The 24920-nt window shown below is 47.0% G+C and overlaps 1 protein-coding gene across 1 annotated transcript in view; it reads right to left on the reverse strand.

Annotated features, from left to right (window-relative positions):
• The window catches only part of COL13A1 (collagen type XIII alpha 1 chain), a 182371-nt gene that overhangs the window by 14964 nt on the left and 142487 nt on the right, over window positions 1-24920 (reverse strand). Inside the window, exons 38-42 of the mRNA XM_015592180.1 lie at window positions 24678-24731; window positions 24050-24103; window positions 22949-22984; window positions 17924-18010; window positions 13887-13925 (exon numbers count right to left, since the gene is read on the reverse strand). Coding sequence (XP_015447666.1) covers window positions 13887-13925; window positions 17924-18010; window positions 22949-22984; window positions 24050-24103; window positions 24678-24731 — 270 coding nt within the window. The remainder of the gene's footprint in view (window positions 1-13886; window positions 13926-17923; window positions 18011-22948; window positions 22985-24049; window positions 24104-24677; window positions 24732-24920) is intronic.

Raw genomic sequence — 24920 nt, forward strand, 5'->3', positions numbered from 1 at the left:
ACTCTCTATCTTCGGAAAGATATTAAAGTAAAAGTATATAATTAAAAAAAAAAACCCAAATCATAAAACAAGATGTAGATGATTTGTAATTTATTACTTAGATCAATTTCCATGTTAGAAAAGACAGAAACAAAATATATAATTCATATTTACATTATTTACATTGGAAAGTATTTACACCATGAATATTAAATACAAAATAACATATAAAACTCTAGGACAGCACAGACAGTAAGGACCATAATTTCAGCAGGGAATTTTCTGGCTGCTTTTTCCTTTACGAGTTGAAGTGCATTAGGCTAACTGTTGCCCAACCATTTTGCTGAGTGAGCCAGTTACTCTTTCATCTTCTTTAGCTTGATGGTCTCTCCTAAGGAGCCCTTGTTTAGTGTAATTAGTAATTAATTTTCCCACACCACATCGGTTCACCTTTGATCCTTAGGATGCCTTTTCCATCACTGTGGCCCTTGGCCCTTGTGGGTTTCTAGGTGGTAGGGCCTTCTGTTTAAAAGAGCAGTTGTACTCATTTGCTAAAATTCTCCCCACATGTGAGTAGCAAAGCTATGTTTTAGGGAATAGGCTGAATTGTTCAGCTACATCAATACAGAATATTCCAGTTGTAAAAAATGTCTAGCGCTGCCCTTTATAGCTTTGGGGTCCAGAAGGGGTTGTCATTTAATGTACCAGTGGCAGAACTGAGACTAGAACTTGGGTCCTCTGACCCCCATGCAGGGCCCTTACTCTGGTGGCACAATGGCTAGGATGGAGTTGTTCAGAATTCCAGATTGCAGCCTACCTGGATGTGTCCAAGTGGGAGGCAAGAAGTTTCAACAGATGTGGGTATGGGTTAGCTGGGGGCTCTGCTCTCGACTTCAAAAACACTTGCCACTTGTTTAGCCATCTGGTCATAGGTTTCTAGGCAAACCCCAACCACCTAGGATGTTTTCCCTCTTGTTCACTTTTTAGCCTAGAAGTTATTGAAATGAAACAAGACCCCACTATCAAGGGGGAAAAAGCTATCTTTGACCTGGTATGTTCAAGCATTGACAATGAATCACGGTATTTAAAAATTAAAGTCCAGAAATGGGAAGGATAGAATAATTTAGCAGAGAAACAAGTTTTGCTGAAATAGCTTCTGATAGTGGGAAGAAAAGCGTATAGGTAGCATTTAAAAGGACCAGCGTTTTAAAGTTGATATCTATCAAAGAGCTTGCTCATTGCCTAAGAAAAGCACTTTCCTATGCCTACCTTCACAAACAACTAACATAATTCCAAAATATTGAAGGAAATTAGAAAAATAAATTGAGTGCACCAGAAAAATATCTAAAATTAAGAATGATAATAGAATAATATTGATAATGATTACAATAAAAAAAGACAGTACTTAAAACACCAAGATATGTCAACGGGTATTTACATATATGAAGTTAGCAACAGCATAGCATATATAAAATGGGTGTGTAAAATTTAAACATTTCTGAAATTATCTGAAGACTATAAGAAGCAAGAGAAATTGTTCCATTATCAAACCATCATGAAAATATTTTGTATTTAAACATTGTACACCAAATAACAAGAAAAAGACTTAATTGAAAGAGTAAAGGTAATAAATGCATAAAATCCAATTGCTTCCATAAACAGGCTGGAAAGATCAGCCTGGAATTGCCATGGAAGTTTGCAATGACCAGTTTGGCAGAAAGGAAGTGTTGGGAATAAGAAAATCAGGCACCTCTCTATTAGTATTGTTTTCCTGGTAACATGGCATTTTTACCGAATCACTGAAATATAATCTTTCTCATAAAAGAAGCTCTCACTCTTATGGAGTCATTAAAATTCTTCGGCTCCCTTTTTTAGATTATTAATGGAAGAGGCCATAGCGCTCGGTAGAGTCTGGCGTGAGAGATGGATTGTTGGGGCAAAGCTGTGGTGCGAGGCACAGGGATTCTGCCCAGATGGGGTCCCTTAGATTAGTAGTGAGAGATCGGGGTTGAGGCTCAGGCCTTGGGAAGCCCACAAAGGCCATCATGCTCTTGGGTCACCAACAAGAGTGGAAAGCCTTTCTGCAGCTGGTAGCACAAGCACAAGAGCCCCCGGCGCCCCGGAAAGGCTCTTTTCTCCCATGGCCAGTAGTTGGGTGTGGACAGGCCGAGAGCTGTGAGCTCTGATGTTCAGAACCACACTCATTTTGGAGAACTTGATGTGAGCGCCTCAGGACTTGGTGAGAGACACTCACGCAAATAGCTATTTCAGAAAAGAAAACCTAAACTGGAGACACCAGACTTCCTCCAGGGCCCCCTTCCAAAGTGGGGACATCTTGGTTTATGATTAGGTTAATATTTAGATTGAGGGACTGGAGGCTGTGCCCCAGTGGAGAACTAGCCATGGCTCTGAGTTTGTGTGCCAGGTAACAGCATATTTCTTGGCCAGTTGGTATAGTGGGACATTTCTCTGTTCTGCCTCTACTCTTACTTGGTGAGGGTTTGTGTGACACATGTTTTTGTATGGTCCATTCACCATCATATTTGCAGAGACATTACTTCCTCCTGCATGGACTTGTGGTAACACCTTCCAGTTACCACAGGTGTTGATTTTACCTTAAACACAGTTGTTATAATCCCTATTGGCCATATGACAGCAACAGAATGACTTTGAGATTTACATGCTTCCGCTGATCATTTTAGAGCACACAAGCTGAACTCTAGTGGCCATGGTGATAGGAACCCTGCAGACCCCTACTCATTCATAGGGAATCTGGGGGTCTCGGATGGCCATGAAACTGCCATGCTTATTTTTTGGCTAAGCTGTAAACCAAAGAGTTGGTTTTTAAGAAAAAGATTAGCTTTCCTATTTTCTGCCACAAATACCTGACACTGGGTTTCTCTGAACATCTCATCACATATTAGACACCTCATCCTAGATTTCAACAATCCATGAACAGAAGGAAACTAAGTGGATTCCCCCCTAAAAAAGGAAAGAACCAGCATGGAAGTTTAGCTCTTCCTTGTTCACTGCAACTTTCCATCCAGGTTTGTTGGGGAGAGGGCCTTTATCAACTCAGGCCTGAACCAGGACATATCTTTAAAGCGATGGGAGTGGGGGAAGGGAGGAAAGATACCTGTGTGGTTGAAAATAGAACAAAACAAATAAACTCCTGATGGGTATAAGGAAAAGTGCATTTGACCTACTAAAAAAAGTTCCTGAATTAAATAATCACAAAATGGAACATCTAGTCTCACCTTTTCATTTTCAAGGCGGGGAGACTGAAATCGCACCATAGCTTCTGCCTTCTTCTGAGATGTATCATGTCACACAGGTCTGCGCTAAAAAGTCTGCTGTGACATCTTGACTGAAAACCAATAGGAAACCCTAGAGACTTTGCTTATGACCCTGAAACCAAAGCCAAAACCGAAACGAAAACGAAAACCAAAACCCCAAAACAAAACAAAGAAAACAAAACGTTTCTTCACCATTATGTCCTAATAACAATGTTTTATCAGACTTAGATTAGAAACTAAAAATAAAATAAAAGAGGGTATTTCTCTTCTTATGGGGAACATAATAAGGTAAATGATACACCTGTCAAAGACTTTATTGAAATGAAAGTTACCAGGAGTGTTTGTAGGAAAACAAAACTGTCACACGAGTTGACACTCTTGTAGATCTTTCTCTCCAGGGGACTCCTTTTGGTGAAAATGAGCTATAATGATGCTCAGTGGACTGAACTGAGACAAATGTCCAGAAGCTCTGGGGGACACAGGACAAGAATAGGGACAAAAAGAGATGGGGACAGAGGAGGGAGCCAGGAGGTCTAAGGATGAGAAGTGAATGGAGAGAAAACTTAAAAATAAAGAAAACAGAACAAGGGTGGATGCAAGATAAGGAGGCAAGAAATCCTTGGCGGGTAGGGGGGCGACAAAAGGAAAAGGGGGCGGAGCTAGGAAAAACCATGGCCAAGAAGACCATCTGAGCTTCTGGGCTGGGGGTCTCATCCCTGGGGGTAAAAGATTGCTAAGGGGCTTTGGGAACCACTTGCCAAACGCAGCAAGAAGGTAGAAACCTTCCAGACTCTCTCCGTCTGCTTGATATGGTGGGAGATGTAAAAATGAGGCACCATGGAGACCAATGACTGCCCTGTAGCCCAAGAGAGGTCCTGCGTGTTGAAAAATCACCTCTTTTTGGTAAAAGGCACCGGAGTGGAAGGGGTTCCAGAGGGGGTCAGGAAGGGACAGCTGTGAATGTTATTGGGGACACCTGGGGTGAGGAGGAGGACCGCCTAGCTGTGGGGTAATTAGCACCAGGTCGCCTTCACAGGAGGCGCTTTTGACCCAAAGGAGAGCTCAGGAGAAATAACTTTTTAAAAGTCATAGGAAAAATATAACAATCAGTACAAAGAAGATATCTTGCCTAACATTAGAACAGAAATAATAGAAAAACTTAAACCATTAGCAAACTATATGCAGGTAAATATTTTCTTCCATATAAAAGGCCCGCTGCCTGCAGTATGGACAGATCCTTACTGAAAATAATTACCATAAGGAAAAAAGGTAATTAATTAGTGCTTTTATCATCTAGGGATTACTCTTGAAAACCTTTTCCTACTATCTAATCTATGCAATCAGTCAGATAAGCTGTTGACCTTCATTAGGCAATTCTGAAAATTAGCTTCTGGCTTACTTTAAAAAAAAAAAAACATTTAAACCTCAATGAACTGCATAGAAGTTTCCTGCACAACACAATGAAATAGAACTTTTTCGACTGAAATACTGAGGTAATGATTGTTAAACTTAAGACGACAGATTGACCACAGGGGGAGTCTTGTCCACAGTGTCCGCGGGGCACGGGTGGGGAGTATAGGCTGCTGAGGAGATGCAAGCAGGCCGAGAATCAAAACTTTTCGTATCTGGGAGCCCAAAAGGGGAAAATCCTCATGCAATTGAGAATACGGGTAACTAGAATTTTAAAGCAAGATTTTAAAAAATTGCTTTTTAAAAGTTCTTCTCTTTTAGGGAAGAAAAGCCCCTATGAACATTTATGGAATTTAGTTTCAAAAAGCAATTTCCTGGGGCAGTCCTCACCCATCCTCCAGCCCCACCCCAGTCAGCCACCATAACTACTTTTCCATTACTCAGCGTCCACAATGTTTGTCAACCAGGCCCTCTGTGTAGATACAAGAGAGCCTCCTTTGAATCTAATTTTGCCAAAAATTTTAATGAACAATTTCTCTAGTGACTCCAATTAATTGAGGTTTGACTATGAAAAGCAAGGTTTTGTTTTTTTTTTTTTCAGAACAATGAACATTAACCCTCGCCTCGTCTAACCTTTGTACAGCTCTTTCCTGAGCGGCAAGTCCTTTCACAGAGATAGTCCTCTCATCACCTGTGGGGCAGGCAGACCCCGCCCCAGGCTGCAGAGGAGGGAATGGAGGCTCATAGCTCAGGAGGCCATGCCCCAGGTCGCTCGGCTGTGGAGGGGCAGTCCGGGTCAGCACGCAGACCTCTTTCCTCCAGGCCAGGGCGCTTTCCCATGATTGGGGACGTTACAGCCACATTTATTTTGGCTGAAGTTTATTTTGGCCGAGGTTTGCAATAAAACACTTTGTCTTTGGAATGAGTGGAGTGCAAGAAAAATGTCTTTTATCAGGCAGTTTCACCGCATTTCTTACAGCGAAGTCAGCTCAGGGACCAGCAGTATCCTCTCTTAAGAGGTGGCCGTGATGGAGCTATCTTCCTTGATGGTTGCTGGTTCAGAATAGGTGGTTCGCTGGCAGGTGATGGAGACCTTTTGACTATATACAGACGTCCAGGATCCTGTGAGTCACTGAAAGTCCTCAAACCTGTTCACTTGTGTGTCTTGTCATATAAAGATGCTTTTTATTTCACGCATGCCCCAGGGATGGCAAGGAGCTTTGGGCAGCTGGTTATCTTGGCTATAAAAAGCCCAGTGTGACCCACGTCATGTCTGGATCGCCATCTGGGTCCATTAGCTATGACTTTTGCCACATCCAGTTATGCACATGCGCCCTTGGCCTCAAAGGGGGCTGAGATGGCCCCATGCCATCTATCCACGGCCCTGGATGAACTACTCTGACTCAGGCAAAGGGGCCGCTATTCCTATTTATGATACATATCCAAAGAGTGAAAGAAGTCTGGAGTTATCAGTGAAGATGGTACTGTGATCGACAAGCTTTGTGAACCAGATACTATGAATGAGAAAAATAATAAACTTGTTCAAATAAATTTTCTGTAACCTTAGGGCTGAGAAAAGATGTTATGAATCTAAAGTCAGCACGTGGGCCCTGGTGATCCGGCCTCTCCATCTTGGAATCGTCCTGGGGAGGAACTCCTCTGAGATGTCCGTTTATATACCCACCACCCTTTGTTTCTGCCTTCCTCTGGCCTGTCCTCCCTTCCAGTGCAGGTGTCATTCAGGTTCTGGTCTCACCTCCCCACCAAGGTGAGTGGAGGTGAGAACAGGGCTGTTTACCTTTGCTCCCCGGCGATGTCCACCGGCTCTGACTCCTCAGGCCTGCAGTTAATGGCTGCAACGCTGAGGTGCAGGAGGTATTCAGGCATTGCCAGAGCTTGACCTGGAAGGGCTGGAGGACGGCTTGTGTGTTTCATGGTTAGTGTGACCCCACCTCCCGGTTTGCCAGGTTGACATCTGTTTTCAGGGCATAATTATCAGCAGTGCCCTCTTTTACTTGAAAAGTGTCCTGGACTGAACAAGAGAATATGGCTGCCTTATTCATGGAAGAAGCAGGCAGGAAGGTGGTCTGCCTATGGTGATTACGGGAGAAGGCTGGCCGCAGGCGGCTAACTTCCAGGCACTGTCCCTATAACAATAATCTTGCTAAAGGGAGAAGGCTTATTCCAGGTCCTCTTGAGAATATGTAGACTGCTGCCTCTCTGTCGTTGTCAGCTCAGTACTGGCTGGGACATCTGAGGGCACCAGACTGGATGCATGAGGCACTTGGCTGTGAGGGCCAGTCCAAGGCCCAACCTCATTGCCCAGGCAGGGGTTTCTTTCCTCTACAATGTTGTCATGCCTTCCTTTCAAAGACATGCCCTCTGCTTTTCCAGCTTAATACACTCATCAGCTTATGACATTTGAAAGAAACCAGGAAGTAAAAGGGTTAATGGTGGCAGCACCAAAGGAAGTTAAAAGAAGTCTGTTGGGAAGGAGTTGGGAAAGGTGGCAGGTCTCTGGCCACAGCCTGCTGGGGAGGCTTTCCAAAGTCAGAGCGTGACAGGCTGGCAACCCCTGCTGTAGAGAGGCTGCTCCAAGAAATGCAATTCTTCATCAGAGCTGGAGGAGACGGGTACGTGAGCCTGTGCTCTTCTGGCTGGGTTCTGAATCTTGGAGAGGGCAGATGGCCACGCTCTCCTGTCACCCTCCGATCACGTCTGTAGTCAGGCCCCCAGGAAGGGTTCGGCCGGCGACCCTCTGTCCAGGGGCAGTTCTGTCTTCTCCCTCCTCCAGGGCAAGGCGCTTTCCCCAAGACTCTGGGCTGGCTGGCTTCACTTCTTGGCAACTAACCACGGACTCTGGCCCTTGAGGAGGTATAGAGAGAGGGATGTTTGAGAAGGAGCCCCGTGGGTGATTGGCACATAGGGGAGCCTCCCAGGCGGGAGATCCCTAAGACCCAGAGGACCCTGGCAGAAGCCCAGCATCCTCCCAGTTCGGACTTGCCCTCTCTGCCCCTTTCTTCTGACGCAATCCATTTGCCTTCCCTTGGTTTGAGAAGCAAGCATGGCCCAGGATCACGCTCACTGGAAGATTCTATTACGGAAAGGAGGACCAAGCAAGGGAAGGGACCGCCCAACTGAGGAGCCCAGGAAAGTCTTCCCGGGGCTGGGGTGTCTGAGCGGTGCCTTGAAAGGAGGTAGAATTTCAACAGGTGGGAAAGGAGGCATGCCAGGGCAAGGGCCCAGTATGGACAAAAGCGTGGAGGGGGAGGGCAGAGGGGGTGCACAGGGACCGCAAGTAGATCCTGGGAGGCGTGAGGAAGGCCTTGACAGTGCCCAGGCCTGGTCCCTAGCTCAGCTCTGCCTCTGCCCATGTCAGCAGCCCTTGGCTATTCCTCAGGGGCAGGGCTTTCCTAGGAATTGGAGGGTCAGTTTGTGTGTAGAATTCTGCCTTAACCTGTAAGATCCAGTCCCTTCCCTGTGCCCTCCTTCGTCCTCCTCCGCCTCAGTAGGGAGCACGCTGTTTCAATGGACTCCACTCTTGAGAACTCCCCTTAAATGAGCGCGGTTCCCCGTCCCTGCCGTCCTTCTCTGCGCTTCCTCTCCCCACGTCTCCTCCTTTCTGACCCACTCGCCAGAGGCCTGCCCTCCTCTTCTGTTTAAGAGGTGTGGAGTCGTAGGCGCCTGACATCTCAAGTTGCCTAAAAATGTGTCCAGATGCGGGCAGGGGCTAGGAATGTGGGGTAGTGCGCGGGATGGAGTGCAGAAAGCCTGTGATGACGGAGGCCAGGCAAATGTACCATGGGGTACAATGTCCCTGACATTGATGGGGCTTTGGTGGTTAGACCTGTAGTGCCCAGTTTCTGATGAATTCAGCAGTGTAGGCTCCAAGGTGAGAAGCACCCTCTGCCACTATGCCTTCCCTAGGGGACCTGATCCTGTCACCTCCTCCTGAGAGGCCGTGTCCTCTTGGAGTGCTGTTATGCAGGGTTATGAAGCACATGCATGTCACACACAGTTTTGCAATGCCAACTCCGTGCACAATACTATCACAGCCTATAGTTCTAGGTGGAGGGGCATGGAATGCTCCAGCATCTCAATCCTCCCGGGAACTGACTGGTCAGTGGAATCAGAGGGTTTCAGGGTGTCAGAGGTCACCCAAGTCAACTCTCCCATGAGACACATGGGGAAACTGAGACCTAGAGTAAGTTGCCCTGCTCCAGATTGTAAACAGTGGAGAAAAGACTAGACGCTGAATCCAACTTGCTGGCTAGTTCCCACTTCTTTCACGGACTAACCTGGCCCTCCCATGTCTGCGGTACTACATTCTGTCAAGTGAAGTCAGTGTCCCAGGGAGGGAGGCCAGCCTCGGCCTGGCTGAGATGGGGCAGGGCGGCGTGTGTGGAGGAGGCCATCTCTTCCCCAGACAGCTGAAGCTTCCCTTGGCCCGCAGGGTTACAGAGGCACAGTTGCCCTCCTTAGTGAGAGCCATTATTCAGGCCTAGATCACCCCGTTACACTCTCATCCATGGGGCACTGGCTCAGTTTTTGTCAAGCACGTGTTTGCAAGTTTCCAGGTAGAGAACATCGGGCAAAAACATGTCCCCTGTACCAGAGCACAGAGCACAGGACCAGGAAGTGAACCAGAGAAGGCAGCCACCCTCAAGACCAACGCCTTACAGTTCACAGAGAACAGTCACCAACAGGACTGCAATTTGCCCCATGGGGCAGGGCTGAGTGCATCACTCTCTCTTTGAGCTGGCAGCTCTCCACAGGAGGGGCTGTAAGTCCCCAGGAGGGACCGAGCCTCTTTAACCTCCACGGGCTTTCTCTGGCCACATGCTCCTCAGGGCGGCCCTTCCCTGATCCTTTCCTCCTGCCATGTGCCTGCACTTCTTCTAGCACCTGAACAAGAATATTTCGCCTGGTCTGGTACCATGAGTACTGATCCTAAGCTACTCTGCCAACTTCCTGACCGTCTCTCTACTTCTAACCTTCCTGCAGTGCATTTAACACAGAGCTGAACCGAGTTAAGGTCCAAGTGGAGAGACCCAGGGGGGCCCTGGAGTCGGGAGACCCAGGGCATGGGGGTGTCACATCCTGCGACAGGAGGAGGTCCTGGCTGAGGATACAGGAGGCACCAGACTACGTGGGGAGATGATGTGCTTGCGTACGTGGGCCGAACCTCCTGAGAGCGGCATGGGCGCTGAAACCAGGCTGATGATTCCTTTTTTCTCTGGCCACCAGACAGCTTGCAGGGAAACGTGCCGAGGGCGAGGGCCTTCCCCACCTATCTGGGGCTCTCCTGCCACCTCCTCTGTACTTATTTTCCTTGACTCTGACTTTTCAACTTTTCTTTGCCCATATTTCTGTTTTATTATTTATATTTTTGTGAGGGTCTTCAGATCCCTGAGGTATTAGGTGAGGTGTAATAAGCACATGAATAACAGCAGGACTGAAACTGGAGCTTTCCAGTGAATGTTGGGCTCTATTTTGAGATCACCAGTGGGTTCTGCTTGTTCAAATGTGAGCTTGAAAGGGAACGAGGCGATGGGTCCAGAAAAACCAGGTTACACTCTGACTCCTCAGGAGCTCAGACGGTGAGGAGGAAGCAAAAGAAGGCAGGTGAGGAGGGTGCCATTGGAGGTGGCATTAGTCAGCAGAGTCAGGGTGAGAGCAAATCTCATGGAGCAGAGGACGTGGGTAGGGCCATGTCATGACTTTTGCCGGCCCCGGGCACTTTTGCTTCTGTGGGCTCCTTCCTCATCAAATATATCAGAAATGATATTTTATGATTGCTGGTAGAAAGATGACTCTAACCCTTGCTGGATTCATGATTATATATTCATTTTTTTGGTCTGAATTTAAAAGAAAAATTAAAATATTTTCTCAGCCCCTGAAAGTATCGTGGGCCTAGTCTGTGGCGAGGTAGGCCCTGGACGGGGTCATGGGAGCTGGCTCGGGATGACTTGGAAAGCGCTGCCTCCTGGGAACTTTCCCTCAATAGGAAAAGCAACTTATGCCAGCTGGCAGCTTGGGGCCTGGGTTCTTCATGCTTCTGCCTCGTGGCGGGGGTAGCGGAGAGGCAGATAACTTCCATTGAGTGACCGTGGAGATCAGCTCCAATTTTACTGCTTCAGTTTTCAAAGGGGGAAGCCAAGACTCAGAGGAGGAAGCTGTCTGATTTCCAAAATATGAGAGGACATTTAGAGTAAGGATGCTGATACTGTCCTCTGGGGTCTGAGTAGCATGTGGTGCCATTGATATGAGAGTTTGTGAGTGCAACCTCACCCCACAACGTGGCAGGGGTCTCACGGATGTGAAGCCCACTAATTTAGAGTTCATGTGACTGATGATACACATCTGAGTTTATGTTTGCCTCTGTACTGTCTATGAAGAGGGGATATATAAAGAAAAATTAAAATGTAAGCAGAATGAAGAGAATGTTTAAACTACCCAAGTAGTTTGTTATTTTCAAGACCTTTAGAAGCAACAATTTATGTTGTGAATCATCTAACGATAAACTTGTATGCTACACCATAGGTAACACTTCTTTAAAATAGGTTTCCCGAGACTTTCACTAAGCAGGCTATTATGAAGAGAAAGCAGGAAATCTCTAATTCTTAGAAAACAAAAACTTTAGATCAGCCCAATGTGGCCTAGATTTGTGAGTGTTTTCTGACTTTTTTTTCGTTGGACTGAAATGGCAAATGACGCAAACTTTTCAACTGCTAGTTGTGAGTGGACCTTGCAAATCTGTATTAAATGACAGCCACCAGCAGCAAGAGCTGGTACTAGTGATTGCAGCTTAAAGGAAGAAAAACAAACAAGAAAACACCTAAAAACAAAAGCAGTAGCAAATAGCCCTCTGTAACCCTGGGGGCTTTGGGAGGAGGGGTGGGTTCAGTACGACTGAACCTTACGTGCTTAAATGACACCGTAATGAACTTGGGATGTGTTACAGTAGACGTTGCTTAATGGAGTTGCCTCCCTTTTTCTGTTGGACTTAACATTCCAAAATATTATACTTCTGAGGACCCCTGCTTCTGGGACTTCCTGCTTTCACGAGAAAGAATGAATTTAATTGAAAGATTGATCAGGATCATGAATTGCCATGTTTCATTTTTTTTAATAATGAAAATCCAGAAGAGTTTAAAATATTCTTAGACACACCTAGTTTGACAAACACCATGGACCTTCACGTTTCTGTGGATTCACACATGAGCTAGCCAGCACCTCAGTGCTGGTTGGCCCCTTTTGGCACCAGAACACAATAATTTATTAAGCTCCAATACTTCATAAGTGTGCACAAATATCATGCAACATATGACCGTATCACAAACAGAAAGTATATTAGAGTCGTGGACTTACACAAAACATCTTGTAAACAAAAAGGAAGAGATTGGTATTTTCTGTACAAAATATGCAGGTTTTTCTTTTTTTTTTAATAATCTGTAAGATGCATCATACCTCTGGCATTTTCAAAAAGTGAAAACTGTATAAAAATAAATATTCTATGTACAAACACACACACAGGCCAATCCCAGGTTAGAGTCCTCACTGCAAAACAAGAGCAAACACGAAACATGGAGTTAGTGTTGTTGAGCCTCTGGGTGTTTATTTCCCTTTTGGGAAAGGAGGTAGACGTTGTCCTGGGTTGGACAGGAAACTGGGGCGGAAGACCCTGATGTAGACAGTTCTCACTCTGAGGGCGTGAAACCACTTTCACCTTCCAGCCACTGCCTTTCATGGCCACTAGAGGGCGCTTTCTGTCCATGCTGCCTTTGGAGGCACAGCTGTTGAATCATTGCATTTTCCCAGACTGAATTTATGGTGTGAGCCAATAGACACCAGGCTCTCTAGTTATTTCTCCAAGACACTGTAGCCTTGACAGTGGCTTTTCTTCTCTTGCTAAGCTCAATCATCTCTATCTCCCAACCATCAGCAGTGACCTTGAAGAAGAAACTCTTATTCTTCTGGGGCAAGGGGTCTCTTATCTGCTTTAACTAAGTCTAGGGGAACTCGCCAGAGGGTGAGGCATGGCCTGAAGGGTGGATTCTTGGGGAGGCATCTCTCCTGAGTGCTGAGCTTTCTTTTCTCTGGTTAAGGGGGCTTTAGGTACCTGAGTGAGTAGGTGCTCCTGGGGTCTTGGTGGTTTCATTACTTTTACCCCATCCCATGAACTAAATGAGATTCTGGGCATTTAGCACAGAAGAGCATATTGTAGGTGTGACTATGCTGTCACTAGGACAAGACTGGATTAGGGAAGCAAATCCACCTCTCTTCCTACTGGCTAAGGTCACATGAAGTTACACTGGGGTCTCCAAACCTATTGTGAGGATGAACCAACACCTTGAGACCACATGGAGAAGGGCTGTGAGAAGTCCTCGAAGGGGAGGCAAAGTGGAGGCAGGTTGTGGAGGGACAGCATGGCAGCTGCTACCTTTGCAGGGGACCACGCTGGGCTTCTGGGTTAGCAAACCAATGGCCCTGGTCAGGCTGGAGGGCCTTGTGCTTTGGGGGCCCTGGCTAAGTGGGTGATTTCATGCAAGGGCATAGCCCTGTGGTATCAGATGGCTTTAATGATGGCAAATATCGAGGCAAGTGTGAATAAGTGAAAATTTATTGTTGGTGGCAAGTCTGGGCTGCAAGTCTCACACGCGGAAGCATAAAGCTCAGACAGCTTATGTTAAAAGGAAGGGTAAAGAGGTTAGCTGGCCAGTCTCTCTGCAGAGGGATAGAAGCCATTTGAGTTTATAGTTTAAGTAACTTAGATGTTCTATGTCCAGATAAATGTCATCATATGGCTTAAATGACCTCGGATGAACACTATGAATATAGCTAATGATAACTAATTTTAAAACTAATTTAAAAAAGGTCTAGAGCTCCTTGGAGGAAAGGTACTATATAAATTAACCACACAGCTATAAAGATATCATCTGTGTGACTACATGGAAATTCCACAATCTGTTTTGCCGAAGTCCTAAAAAGCATTTTTGAAATGTTCTCCAAGTGCGTTCAGTACATGGGATGTTGAACGGGCACCCTGCCTTTGGGACTGTTTCCTTTTTTGACTGATGTCCTGCTGCCTCATCTGCAGACAGGCCCAGGACAAATTGCGCATGCTTATCACACTGTTGAGGATGGAGCCCCGAGTACACCTGTGCCCTCGAGGCACTGCAGACCACTGGGGGGCCTTACCTTGTTCCAGCAGCCCTGGACTGGTAAGCCGTCTTCGCCCTGCAGTGAGGAGGGAAGGCACATGGCTCAGATTCTCCCTGATGGCCCATCAAGCAGGCAGGACGGAGGGAACAAGGGCCACAAACATTTTGGCAGCCGGTCAGGATGTCATCCACCTACTATTATCTATTTCTTTTCTCTCCCCCAGGGCAAAGCCTCAGAAAAAGGCAGGGAGCAAGTCTACATGTCTTTCCATTGACTAAGGTCACGTGCAGTTATAGTGCAAGGCCAAGAGGGGCTGTCCTAGCCTGTGAGGTCAGCGAGCAGAGGTGACCTGATAGCCATGGGAAGAACAGCCTAGAGACCCCCTGGTCTCTGCTCTAGCTATATTGAATGCTGGGTGTTCATGGGCAAGTCACTCAGCACTTGGAGGCCTCAGATTCCTCCTCCGTAAAACCTGGAGAAGGCATAGCTGTGTGTAATGATAGCTAAGATGCCCCCCGCCAGTTCTCCCATTCTCTTACTTTCTCTCCTCCTTAACAGTGGGAGGAGATTAGGAAATTCCCACATGCTGATCAATAAGGAGGAGGAGGGTGTACAAAAGGACAGGCAACCTCACAGTATTGCAACATGGCCCTGAGGTGCCTTCTGCAAGGCAACAAGGGCTCGCTGAGAATTTTAAGGGAAGAGGCAGCGGAAGGATGGGAATCAACTAGCTGCCATTATCCCCTTTGCTGGTGGCACCCATGGAGCACCTGCAGCCTCAAGATGTCCTATCTTCTCTGGCCCTGATGTCCTGCCTCTCTGTCACACCCTGGGGGAACGTAGGAATCTCTGAGAGATAAGATGGGAGGTGGAGACTGAACCAGGGCAAAGGTATGGTTCTCTGTTTACATCTACTAGAATTACAGCCTAGATCCTAGAATTCCAGGCTCCAGGGCAAAGGAAGAGATGTACACAGGGTTTCAGGAGACCGGAGCAAGTGGTCCGCCCCAACGAGATCGAATGGGAGCCCTCTGTGCCCTGGACCAATTTCATCCGCCCATGACAGGTGCTTAAATGTCTCACCTGGCATTCAGCAGGCAGCCGACCCAACACGGAGGGAAGAAATCTAGTTATTTTGTACTAAAAATTATGATCGATATCTCCCCCTCCCCCCATGTCCCCAATAACACAATGCAGGGAAAACAGTAATGAAATATAAAGGGAAGAAAAGTGCACTCCATAGCAAAATTAATAGACAAATGACACATCAACATGGGATGTTATTGGAGAAAATGCCAGTTTGCATTAAGGGTCAAATAAACTTGACCTTCATTGTCCCCTCTGGGTCAGGGAGGGTCTGCAGGGGGAGGTGGTATGTTCCAGGACTTCATAAAGACCTTCTGCCCACTTCCCCAGCCCGCCACAATGTGCCACTTCACGCGGACTCTGGAAAGGAGAGGAGCCTCCGTGGGCCACAGCGGCGTTCCCATTGGCACACGATTGGTGGCAGAGGAGAATGGTAACGTGTGAGAGAGAAGCGGGGAGGCCAGGGTTGCAGCCGGCAGAACTCAAGGTGCTCAGCTGGTGGGAGGGATGTGGCAGAGGGGACGCCTGACTGATGATTAACGGAGGCGCTTTGGAGGTATGGAGAGATTCCACAGCTGAGAAACGTGTCTGTGCGTGCTGCATGCTCGGGGTTCAAGAGGCCGGGCCAGTGGTGGGGCTGCAGGTGTGGCGAGCAAGGGTTTTAGAAGTAAGCACAGGGAGCATGCTACTCCGCATGCTTATTCTGGTTCTCCTTTTGTCGTTGTTCTTAAAAAGTCTATGAAAAATCCCTTGAAGGGATTCTATGGTCATCTCTCAGGGTCACACAGCATATTTTAAAAATTATTTTTTCTCTTTTGTTCAAAGGTCATTCCTGTGTGTTTCCAAGGTGGGGATGTGGGGCCAGGAACGCTCATCTGACCGTTAGTGGTATGAAAATAGGTCCAAGAACTCCGAACCTCCTGGGGAAGTTTAGGAGAACAGTAACCTTTTGAGCTCATTGGCTTGGAGTGAAGTACCATCTTCTGCTTCCCTTGCAGGAGTTGAAAGGGAAGCTGTGGAGGCCTGGAATGTCTCTACCTAGAGAGGGACTGGGCCTGGTGGAAACAGAACTGCTGCCACATAGTCTGGAACATGCTTGAGAGAGGGGTCCTAAATGCCTCCCTTCCCTCCCTGCCTCTATGTCCCCTCCTTTCTTTCTTAATTACATTTTCAGCCTTTCTACACTCTTCTAGACTTTTCAGTAGTGAACCAGCTAAAGGTGAAAGAAAGAGAAACCAGGGGAAGGTCTTGTAATATCTTTTGGGATTTAAGCAAAAAAGGACAAACCCTTTAGGATCTAAAATACTGATCCCCTAGATCAGCCAGTGTCACCAGGGCAGCAATCCCAGACCTAGTCTGGACGAACGGGCAGGGTGACCACTTCCTCTATCTTGGTTCTAGAACTTCTCAGTGTACCCCGTGTTTATGAGTATGCCCACATGTCCCTTGACAAATCGTGAGATGCTGAAGCAGAGAGGGATGTGAGGCCGACTCAGGCATCTAATTCACATGTTGTGCCAGGTGCTAAGCCAGTGCTTGCCAAACTAACTGCAGTGTTTGCAGAAAGAAAAGTCACTGTTCCTAAGAACTTGTCCAGAGAATCCAGTTTCCTAGTTTTCTCTCTGGTGGCAGATTTGTCTGGTGGCAGTTTTGAAGGGAGGATCGGGTGCAGCCAAAGCTGGCTTTAGATGTTGAGGGATGGCCCACATTAAGGTGATGTGCTTTTGAAGCAGCTGCAGGAGGAAGCCAAGAAAACATCCTGGCAAACTTTGCATGCAAAGAGGAGGGCGTGGTGGGAGCCTCTGAAAACCAGACAAGGCAAGGTGACCTTTGGTGTCTACAGAGAGAAGAAGCAGGAAGTGGAGACTGGATGGATGGAGCAAGAGCGTGGAGGGCAGCTGGAGAGGCACGCAGGCATGAACCACACACGTGGGAAAGCCCAAATCGGCCATGCAGGCAAGGGAGGGTGATGCCATACCAATGGGCACGGGGCATCCAGTCCGTCCAGCCCTGGTAACCCCGGCTCCCCTTTCTCTCCTTTAAAACCTCGGTGTCCCTGTTCACAAAACCAACCACGATGATTATTCAGGTCAAGGCTGGCCAGCTCCGATTGTGGAGTGGAGAGGCCCAGTCCTACCCTGGCCAGGATGCAGGACCTTAGAGGCATCTACAGGTAGGGTCTCAATCACAGTTGACTCCCAGCTCCCAAGTTCAATCTTTATGCTCTCTTTGGCTTCCGGGAGGGTTGAGCTTTGAAACATACAACAGGCCCCTCTCCCTTTACAGACTCACTTAAAGTAAATACAGATGAACTTCAACGTTAATGAATCACAATTTTTCAGAACCTTCGAATGGATTGCGAAGGCACTTGAGAAGCCCAGCTGATGTGCCATGGATCATTCCTTATCGGCTTGCTTGGGAAAGCTTCCTGGGGTGTCTGTCTACCTATTTTGATCTGCAGGTTTTAACTGGGTGGCTTATGGGCATTGGGAGACTGTGTATTAAAAGCCCCTTTTCTGGCCTTGTTCTGCCCAGTTGGGGCACAGGTGTCCCTCAGGAGATGCTTGGGTGTCCTGCATCCTGACTGAGTGAGGATTCCAACAGCTTGAGCTGCTAGCCACAGAACTGGCCACAAAACGAAGAAGGCAAATGCATGGCTCACAGATGCTATACTGGCTTCCAAAGCCATCTTGGAGCTAAGATCCAAGGCCTTCTCCCAAATCCCTTTCCTTGGGGTCTCTCCATTTCCACACATCAATTGTTCTGCATCTTCAAAGGAAAGGGATTTAGCCAGAATTATTTGCAGCTGTGGTTTTAGGGCAAAACCAACGGCAGGCAGCATTTCACCGGCCAAATGCAAAGATAAATTTTGGTAGCATCGGTGTCGTTATTTGGTTCTCATCTTAGTTTATTTGCCTTCTTTGTTTCCAGCTTGCAAACTTCAAGGAAGAAAACCAGAACAAGACAAGTGATAAATTTAAACATACCAATGGACAGGGGGCATCTAATCCAGGCGCTCCTTGGTCTCCCTTATCCCCTTTAGGCCCTCTAGAGCCTTTCTTCCCCCTCTCCCCCTGTAAATAATGGTTTAGTCCAAGAAAAAAAAATAACATCAAAACTTTAGGATCATCCATGTGTTAAGGTTAGAGATAGAAAAAGAAAAAATTAAAGTGGGAAAAATAACTTCTCTCTATTAAGATGGTCTCCCCAGTAGGATTTGGGGTCACTACTCATCCCTACCTTTTTAAAAACCAGAGGATTTGGCTAAGGCTGGTGAGGAGGGAAAGGGAAACAGTAGGGCTCTGAGGTAGAGGTGAAGGGAAATGCAGATGGAAGATACTGGTGGCCAGCCTTGCTAATACTGAGCCCAGAGTGGGTCTGTGATGAACAGGGAGACTCACTTCCTTCTCTTTGAGGGTCCATTTTGAGGTCCAAAGACTTTGGCCTCACAACCTGTTCCAACTGGTTTTCATCCCTTTGATATTCTATTAGGAGGCAAGGCGATTTTGTTTCAAGCCCTGGGGTGTATGTGTGTGCATGTGAGTGTGAACAGGGCATCCATAATTGTGTGAAACTACAGGGTTGTGCATGATTGTATGTATGTCTGTGTGCATACATGAGTGTGTGTATGCGCTTGGGCATGTGTATACAAGTGTGAGTGTGTACTTGTGCATATGCATACAAGTACACATGTGTACGTGTGTGTCCAGGGCTCACGAGTGGCCTCTGGTTCTCAGATCTGTCTTCCCATTCTATGCGTGTCTCTGGTCCATCCTGGTCTGAAGCTACAGGCAGCTTATTTGTACGTGGACAAGTTAGTTCAGGAATTCATTTGTTTTTGAAAAGTGTGTTTCTAAACATTGTTTTTCTAAATTGAATCCTATTTTGTATGTGTCGAAGTCACTCTTCATTTTAAGAAAGGCCGTGGAGAATTCTTTGTAATGAATTTGAGTTTGAATTTTCACATATTAGGTTTTCTTATAAAACGGCCAAGTGTGCCCCTGGAGTGCCTTCCTCTATAGGGCGCTTCTCTATGGCAGGCCGATTGATACTTCCACAGTGTCACTCCAGGGCCACAAGATCTTGACGGCAAGTGAAATACTGATGTCAGGGCAGGTTCTGCCTATAACAAGCGGTGTGACTTTGGGAAGTTATTTAACCTTTCTTAGCCTCAGTTTCTTCACCTATAAAATGCAGATAATAACACCTGCCTCAAAACTTTGTTGTGAGGCCTTTGGGCCTATTAAGTGCTTAATAATGGCACATACTATGTGCTCCGTAAATAACAGCTGCTTCATAATGATAACAATAATGATCATTATTTCTTGTTAGCCAGTATGAGGGCCCATCTGCTGCCAGAGATATGGTCTTGTGGTGTCTACTGTGCTCCAGTAATGGAAGGCCAAGGGTTCATTAGAGGGAGGTAAAGGATAAAAATATTTTTGATGGATCTTCGGAAATTATTTCGATTTCTTGATTCCAGAGTTTCTCTGTAATTGGCAATGCATTGTTTTCAGTTTTCTAAAATGTAAATGCTTACTTAGAAAATAACACGTGTTTAAGAGAAAACACACATATGTACATTAGGTGTGCGTGTGTTGGCTCTGAGATACACACACCAACGAGAACATCATAGCATAAATAATTCCCAAACAGTGGACAAGCAAGACAATATGCTATTTGGATAGGAAGCCCCCCCAGTAAACTTTCTCAGGAATGTGGCCCTTCGTTCTGCTTGGGTCAGGCCAGGGTAAAAGTGAGCACAGTTTCCTGAGTTCAGGGGTGGGCAAAGCTCCCTAAGATTGGGGGATTCCAAGTCCCAGATGATTTGCCTGTGGGTAACAGAGGGTTGGCTGGTCCTGACTTTCAGGATGGGTAACTACACTATGGGCATCATGTTCTCGGGGCACAAGAAATGGCTTTAAACTGGGTGCCCTTTGAAGACATTAAAATAGTAGCTGTACCCGCATCCTCCCTGTTCTTACCCCTCAAAGAGTGACACGAAAGGGACCTTGGCAAAGAGAGACTTCTAGCTGGTATGGGAAAAGGGACAAGTATAGTCAAGCAGTAGAAGTTCCTTTAAAAAAATTAATGTGTAAAAAAACTGATATTAGAGGAAATAAATTGAAGCTGGGGGAGTGGGAGGGAAGTGATAAGGGATACAGGATTATTGTAACATAGTGAACAATCTAGGGGGAGAAATATTGAAAGACTAAAGGAAGGAAGAGGCAGGCCCAGGCCAAAAGAGATAGGAGAGGAAGGAGAGGTAAGGAGGCAAGGGGGGGCCTGGGGAAGCAAGATGCGCAGACACACACGCCTACGGCCACACATGTGTGCATGCACACGCACACACGCACACACATGCACACACATATCCCCCGCCCCCCTCGCCCCCGAAGGCGTGTTTCAGAGTGACAGCAGCCTCGCTACATGCACTCAGACCTTTCAGTTGGCTGGCTTGCAGGCACCTCCAACTTAACACCCAATTTTCCTGATGCTCAAATTGCCAAATTCACCCTTTACTCTTTGACTGACTTTTTCATCCTAAAAGTGGCTTCTGGGCCAAATTCACAGGGCTGTGAAGGAATAAGAGTGCTCCTAGTGACAAGGACAGAACACTGTTTTCACTGGCATTTACATCCCCTAAGAAAACTGCCCGTTTGGGGCCCTGGGCCTTGGCTACCACCAGGACCTTCCTCCTTTCAGAGTTTCTCTGTAATTGGCAATGCATTGTTTTCAGTTTTGAACAGGAAAGAATCTCCAAGACTATCTTCTGGTGAGACACTGAGAAGCATCGTTTTATGATTGTGTCTTTGGTCACTGTACTATAGAACAACGGCTTGCGGTGCACCCACCAGAGACTCTCTGATGGGGTCCTCCTAGCATGATGTGCAATAAAGTTTGGGAGTTGTTTTATAGGCAGCCCCCCTCAACACTCTGTGGGGGAAGGGGGCTTTGAGCATCTCCAGCTTCACCTTCACCAGCAACAATGAAGCTCCTTAGACTGTCATCTAAGTCCTTCTGGCTGTTTACCTTGACCAAAATGTCTATATTCTGAGCTTTTAGGCATCAGAAAAAAAACCGTCCATGGCAAAGTGTTGACTCTGCTTGGAACTTTCTTTGTTTTGGAGGCTTTATTTTCAAGACCTCACATCTACCCTCAACATCCTGTTAGTCTGGTGTTACAAAGAGGTCTGAATGAGGAGGCAAGGTGTAGGGGCGACTCTTTCAGGACATTCTGGCATCCTGAGCGTCGAATCTCTTAGAGGGACAGAATGAGCTTGTTCTTTGATTTGAAAACCTGCTCTTTGGATGAAGACAGTTGGAACTTTATGCCATACTCAAAAGAAGGTTCATGAGACTTCACTGCTTTCCGGCCTTTGCTAAGTGACATATTGCTAATTTACATACAGGATGGGGGAAGTGTATAAGGGCTTAGAGAGGGGAATTAAAAAAGAAATATCTTCCCATTGATTCCTGGAGCCTTATTGGCTCATTCAGTGGCCTTGGTTCCTTAAGCACCAGAGCCCCTGGACTCCCACCTCCCTCCATCTCTGACATGGCCACCTGCCTGCCCTGCCTCCACATCTAGAGCAACACAGTCACCACGCAAAGGAATAGTTTTGCAGCCCTTAAATGGCTCAGTGCCTCAAGCCAACTGAAAGAGTCTTCAGTAATAGGTTCAAAAAGTATTAATTGAATATAGTAAAGAAAACCAGAACACTTTAGAAATAAATTAGAAAGAAGGTTAGTATGCCAACTAGGAGGTGGAATGATCAATTTTTTTAGTGGCCTAAATTCTTTGATGCCACAATAATGAAGGTGGGCTTCTCAGCCTGCCTTAATAAGCTGGCACATTTTTGGAAGTAGGTCTTTTAATTCCAGTTTCTGGAGTTGGACTTCTCATGGACAGTTTGGTATAAGCAGCTCTGCCTGCTTCTTCTTGTTTATAGAATATCTGAGACAAACTGATTTGCTTTTGACCAGCTGCCAGGAGAACTTAGGGATACAGACGTGCTCAATAAATACATCTTAACGAAAGAGACTAGAATTGGTGCTAGATATAAGAATACAGATTCTGTCACTTTCTATTCATGAACAAGGTCATCGATGTTCAAAGATAAGCTGGAAGACCTAGGTTTTAGAAGCTACCTGCTCTGCCTCTAACTCTCTGTGGGAATTCAGTACATTTTATCATTGCTCTGGGCCTATTTCTCCATCTGTTCTTGCCCGCTCCTCTTCCACCTCTAAGATCCTTGGATAGTATGACCTGCTAGAAGACGCTTTCGGGCCTCTAGGGGGCGTGCGTCACACTCCGATAACCACTGTGATGAAGCATTAGATGAGACATCCTAGAAAGGAACCCAAAGGTTATCTCTTGGCCAGATGAAGTTAAATGGTCTCTGCTGGACTCAAGTGTGTCATGCGTCATATACATGGCTATTACGTGGCTTTGGGTACTGTGGACATTCGATAACTGCGTCCTGGTGAAGACGGTAGAAACCAAGGGAGGCCAAAGGTCTCGGAAGGCACAAGTCATTTCATCGTCCTGCTGACTCTTTCCATGAGAAATAATGGCTGCAAAAAGGTTGACTGCTTACAATAGCTGTGTGCTTGTTCTCGGAGCTGGAATTTATTTTCTCTTTCACCAGTGGCCTGGGATGCCTGACAAAACTAAGTTTCAAGCAACAGTGGATTTAAAAACATCATTTAGGAGCCTATTAACAGGGCACCATAGAGATTGCTGGGCACGTGACTCCTGTCACTGATGGCCACCGTGGGATTTAGTCTTCCTTTGTCATGTGGAAAAATACATGTTTCAATTTCAGGATCAGGCCCTAGGCTCCCTGTATGACAGGGATTAAGCCTCTCACTATAAAGCCTTTTAATTTACGATGATTGATCAGGAAAAACTGTATTTGCTGTGTTAGGTCAGAAATCCCCACTTGGTCATTCCACCACATCATGAAGACATTAGTAACCAGAGCCAAAGTGCAAGGGGTCAGACTTACCCGGTTTCCTTTGTCCCCGGGTGGTCCATGCAAACCCTGCAATAAATCAGAGAAATGAAGACACGTTAATGAAAAAACACAGAATGGCTGTACAGTCCTTCCTTCCAGGCTCATAAAGCTCTTCCCTGATGCCTAATTCATCAGAGACAGATTTAATTATCCCCATTTTACAGAAGAGGGACAGAAGGGCTCAAGGAACTTGACCTACGGACAAATAATGAGTTATGGGCAAAGCCAAGAGCATGGTTCTGATTTTCTTGCTCTGCAGCCAACATCTTGCATGTGGCTGTGTTCTAGATCACTCGAGCTGAGAAGGGGTGTGTGCTGAGGACACAGTCTGGGCAGAGAACTCTCCTGGCGGGGGGTGGGGTGAGGTGCGGGGGGGAGTGGGGCGGTGTTTACATGGCTCTCCTGCCAGGCTCTTGCTAGGAAAAATGACTGTAAATCTCCCCAGACCCTCTTTGCAAGGTGTCTTCAGCTAAGGGAATGAACATAGGCTAGGGCTGCCAACTTAGCCAGAGCAAAGCCTCCTGGGCAGCCAACATGGAATTGGCAAACAGATCTACATTAAGTGGGTGGGAAACAAAATTCTGGTTCTCTTAAGCAATCAACTTTTCTAACAATGCAATGGGAACATCTGCTGTGATTGGGAAGCCAGTCCCTTGGGAAAGCTGATCCTCTCATGAAGTGTGTTCTTTCATCATAGTGGTCTGGATTTGATTCCCGCTCCCCCTCACCCCCGGCCTTGAGGGCAGAGGCTATGGCATATTCATCTGTGAGACCCCCCACTGCACTGAATGCAGAGGCTTGTAGTGGAAGGGGCTCATGATATTTTTTCGACATCCCATCAGATGATCCACACGGCTTAAGACCTGGTCCCTTAACAGGGGCCATGTGTCCCAAGGTTCACCTTGAGCAGTGCCCAGCAGGAACATTCTAGTGCATTGACCAGTTGACTGTTGGCAGCTTCCTCTGTCATAGAAATGAGAATTCTTCCTTGGCTCTAAATTTTTTGCCGCAGGCTCTGGGTATTGTTTTGACAGTGTTTGGGGTAGTGGAATGGGGTGGGTGAGGAGAAACCTCTGACCCCACGAGACTTACAGGAAGCCCAGCTGCTCCCGTTGGTCCTGTCATCCCAGGGTCACCTTTGCTGCCCTGAAACAGGAGAAAGAAGCCCATGAGCCCCCCCGATGTAATAACAACTTTCCGTCAATTGTTTTCTGTTTTAAACCTGGAACACCTCTCTAGGTCCCTTGAAGAGCCCTCCAGGAAGCAAAGGCTAAACGGAAGATTGGGGTGACTGGTGTGGACTCTATCCTAGGAGGAGGTGACTGGTGTGGACTCTATCCTAAGAGGGGGCTTGGAGGCCCCTCACTTTCCCTCTAGTAAAGCCTATCCTCCAAGGTTCTTCAGAAGGACGAGGCAGTGACCTGGGGGTACTGGCTGGCCAGAGGCAGAAGCAGAAGCAGGGGAGGAGATCAATGGGAGGAAACAGGCATGGACGTGAAGGCAGAGAAGAGAGAAAGGGAAAAGAGAGAGAGCTGTGATTTCTTCTTTGAAGCTGCAAGTGTCACCCCTCAGAGCAACCACCCTGGTTGGACGAAGAGGCTTGCTCCATCTAGGAGGAATGGATGAAGGCTCATGTAGTGACCCTGTGGGTCGCAGTGCCAGGGCTGAGGACCTGAGGCTGAGGAGGGTCGCCCAGGCTCCCTGGTCACGGAGCACTCACCCTCTCGCCCTTTGGTCCCGCAGGGCCTGGAACTCCAATTGGTCCTGGAGTACCCTGGGGGGAGGTGAAAGAAAGCAGAGGTGAAGGTCCTGATGCTGGGGGGAACCTGGGGAGCACCCCCCCTTACTCCTGGAGAGGATAAAGGTCCAGAGGCCCAGTTTTCAGGGTTGGCGAGGCCAGGCTCATTCAGGGCAGTCCTTCGACTGGGCTGTGTTCCTGTTTGGCTTTGGGGGCCTTGGGGAA

Source organism: Pteropus alecto, unplaced genomic scaffold (assembly GCF_000325575.1).
Source record: "Pteropus alecto unplaced genomic scaffold, ASM32557v1 scaffold155, whole genome shotgun sequence".
Classification (NCBI taxonomy): Eukaryota; Metazoa; Chordata; class Mammalia; order Chiroptera; family Pteropodidae; genus Pteropus; species Pteropus alecto.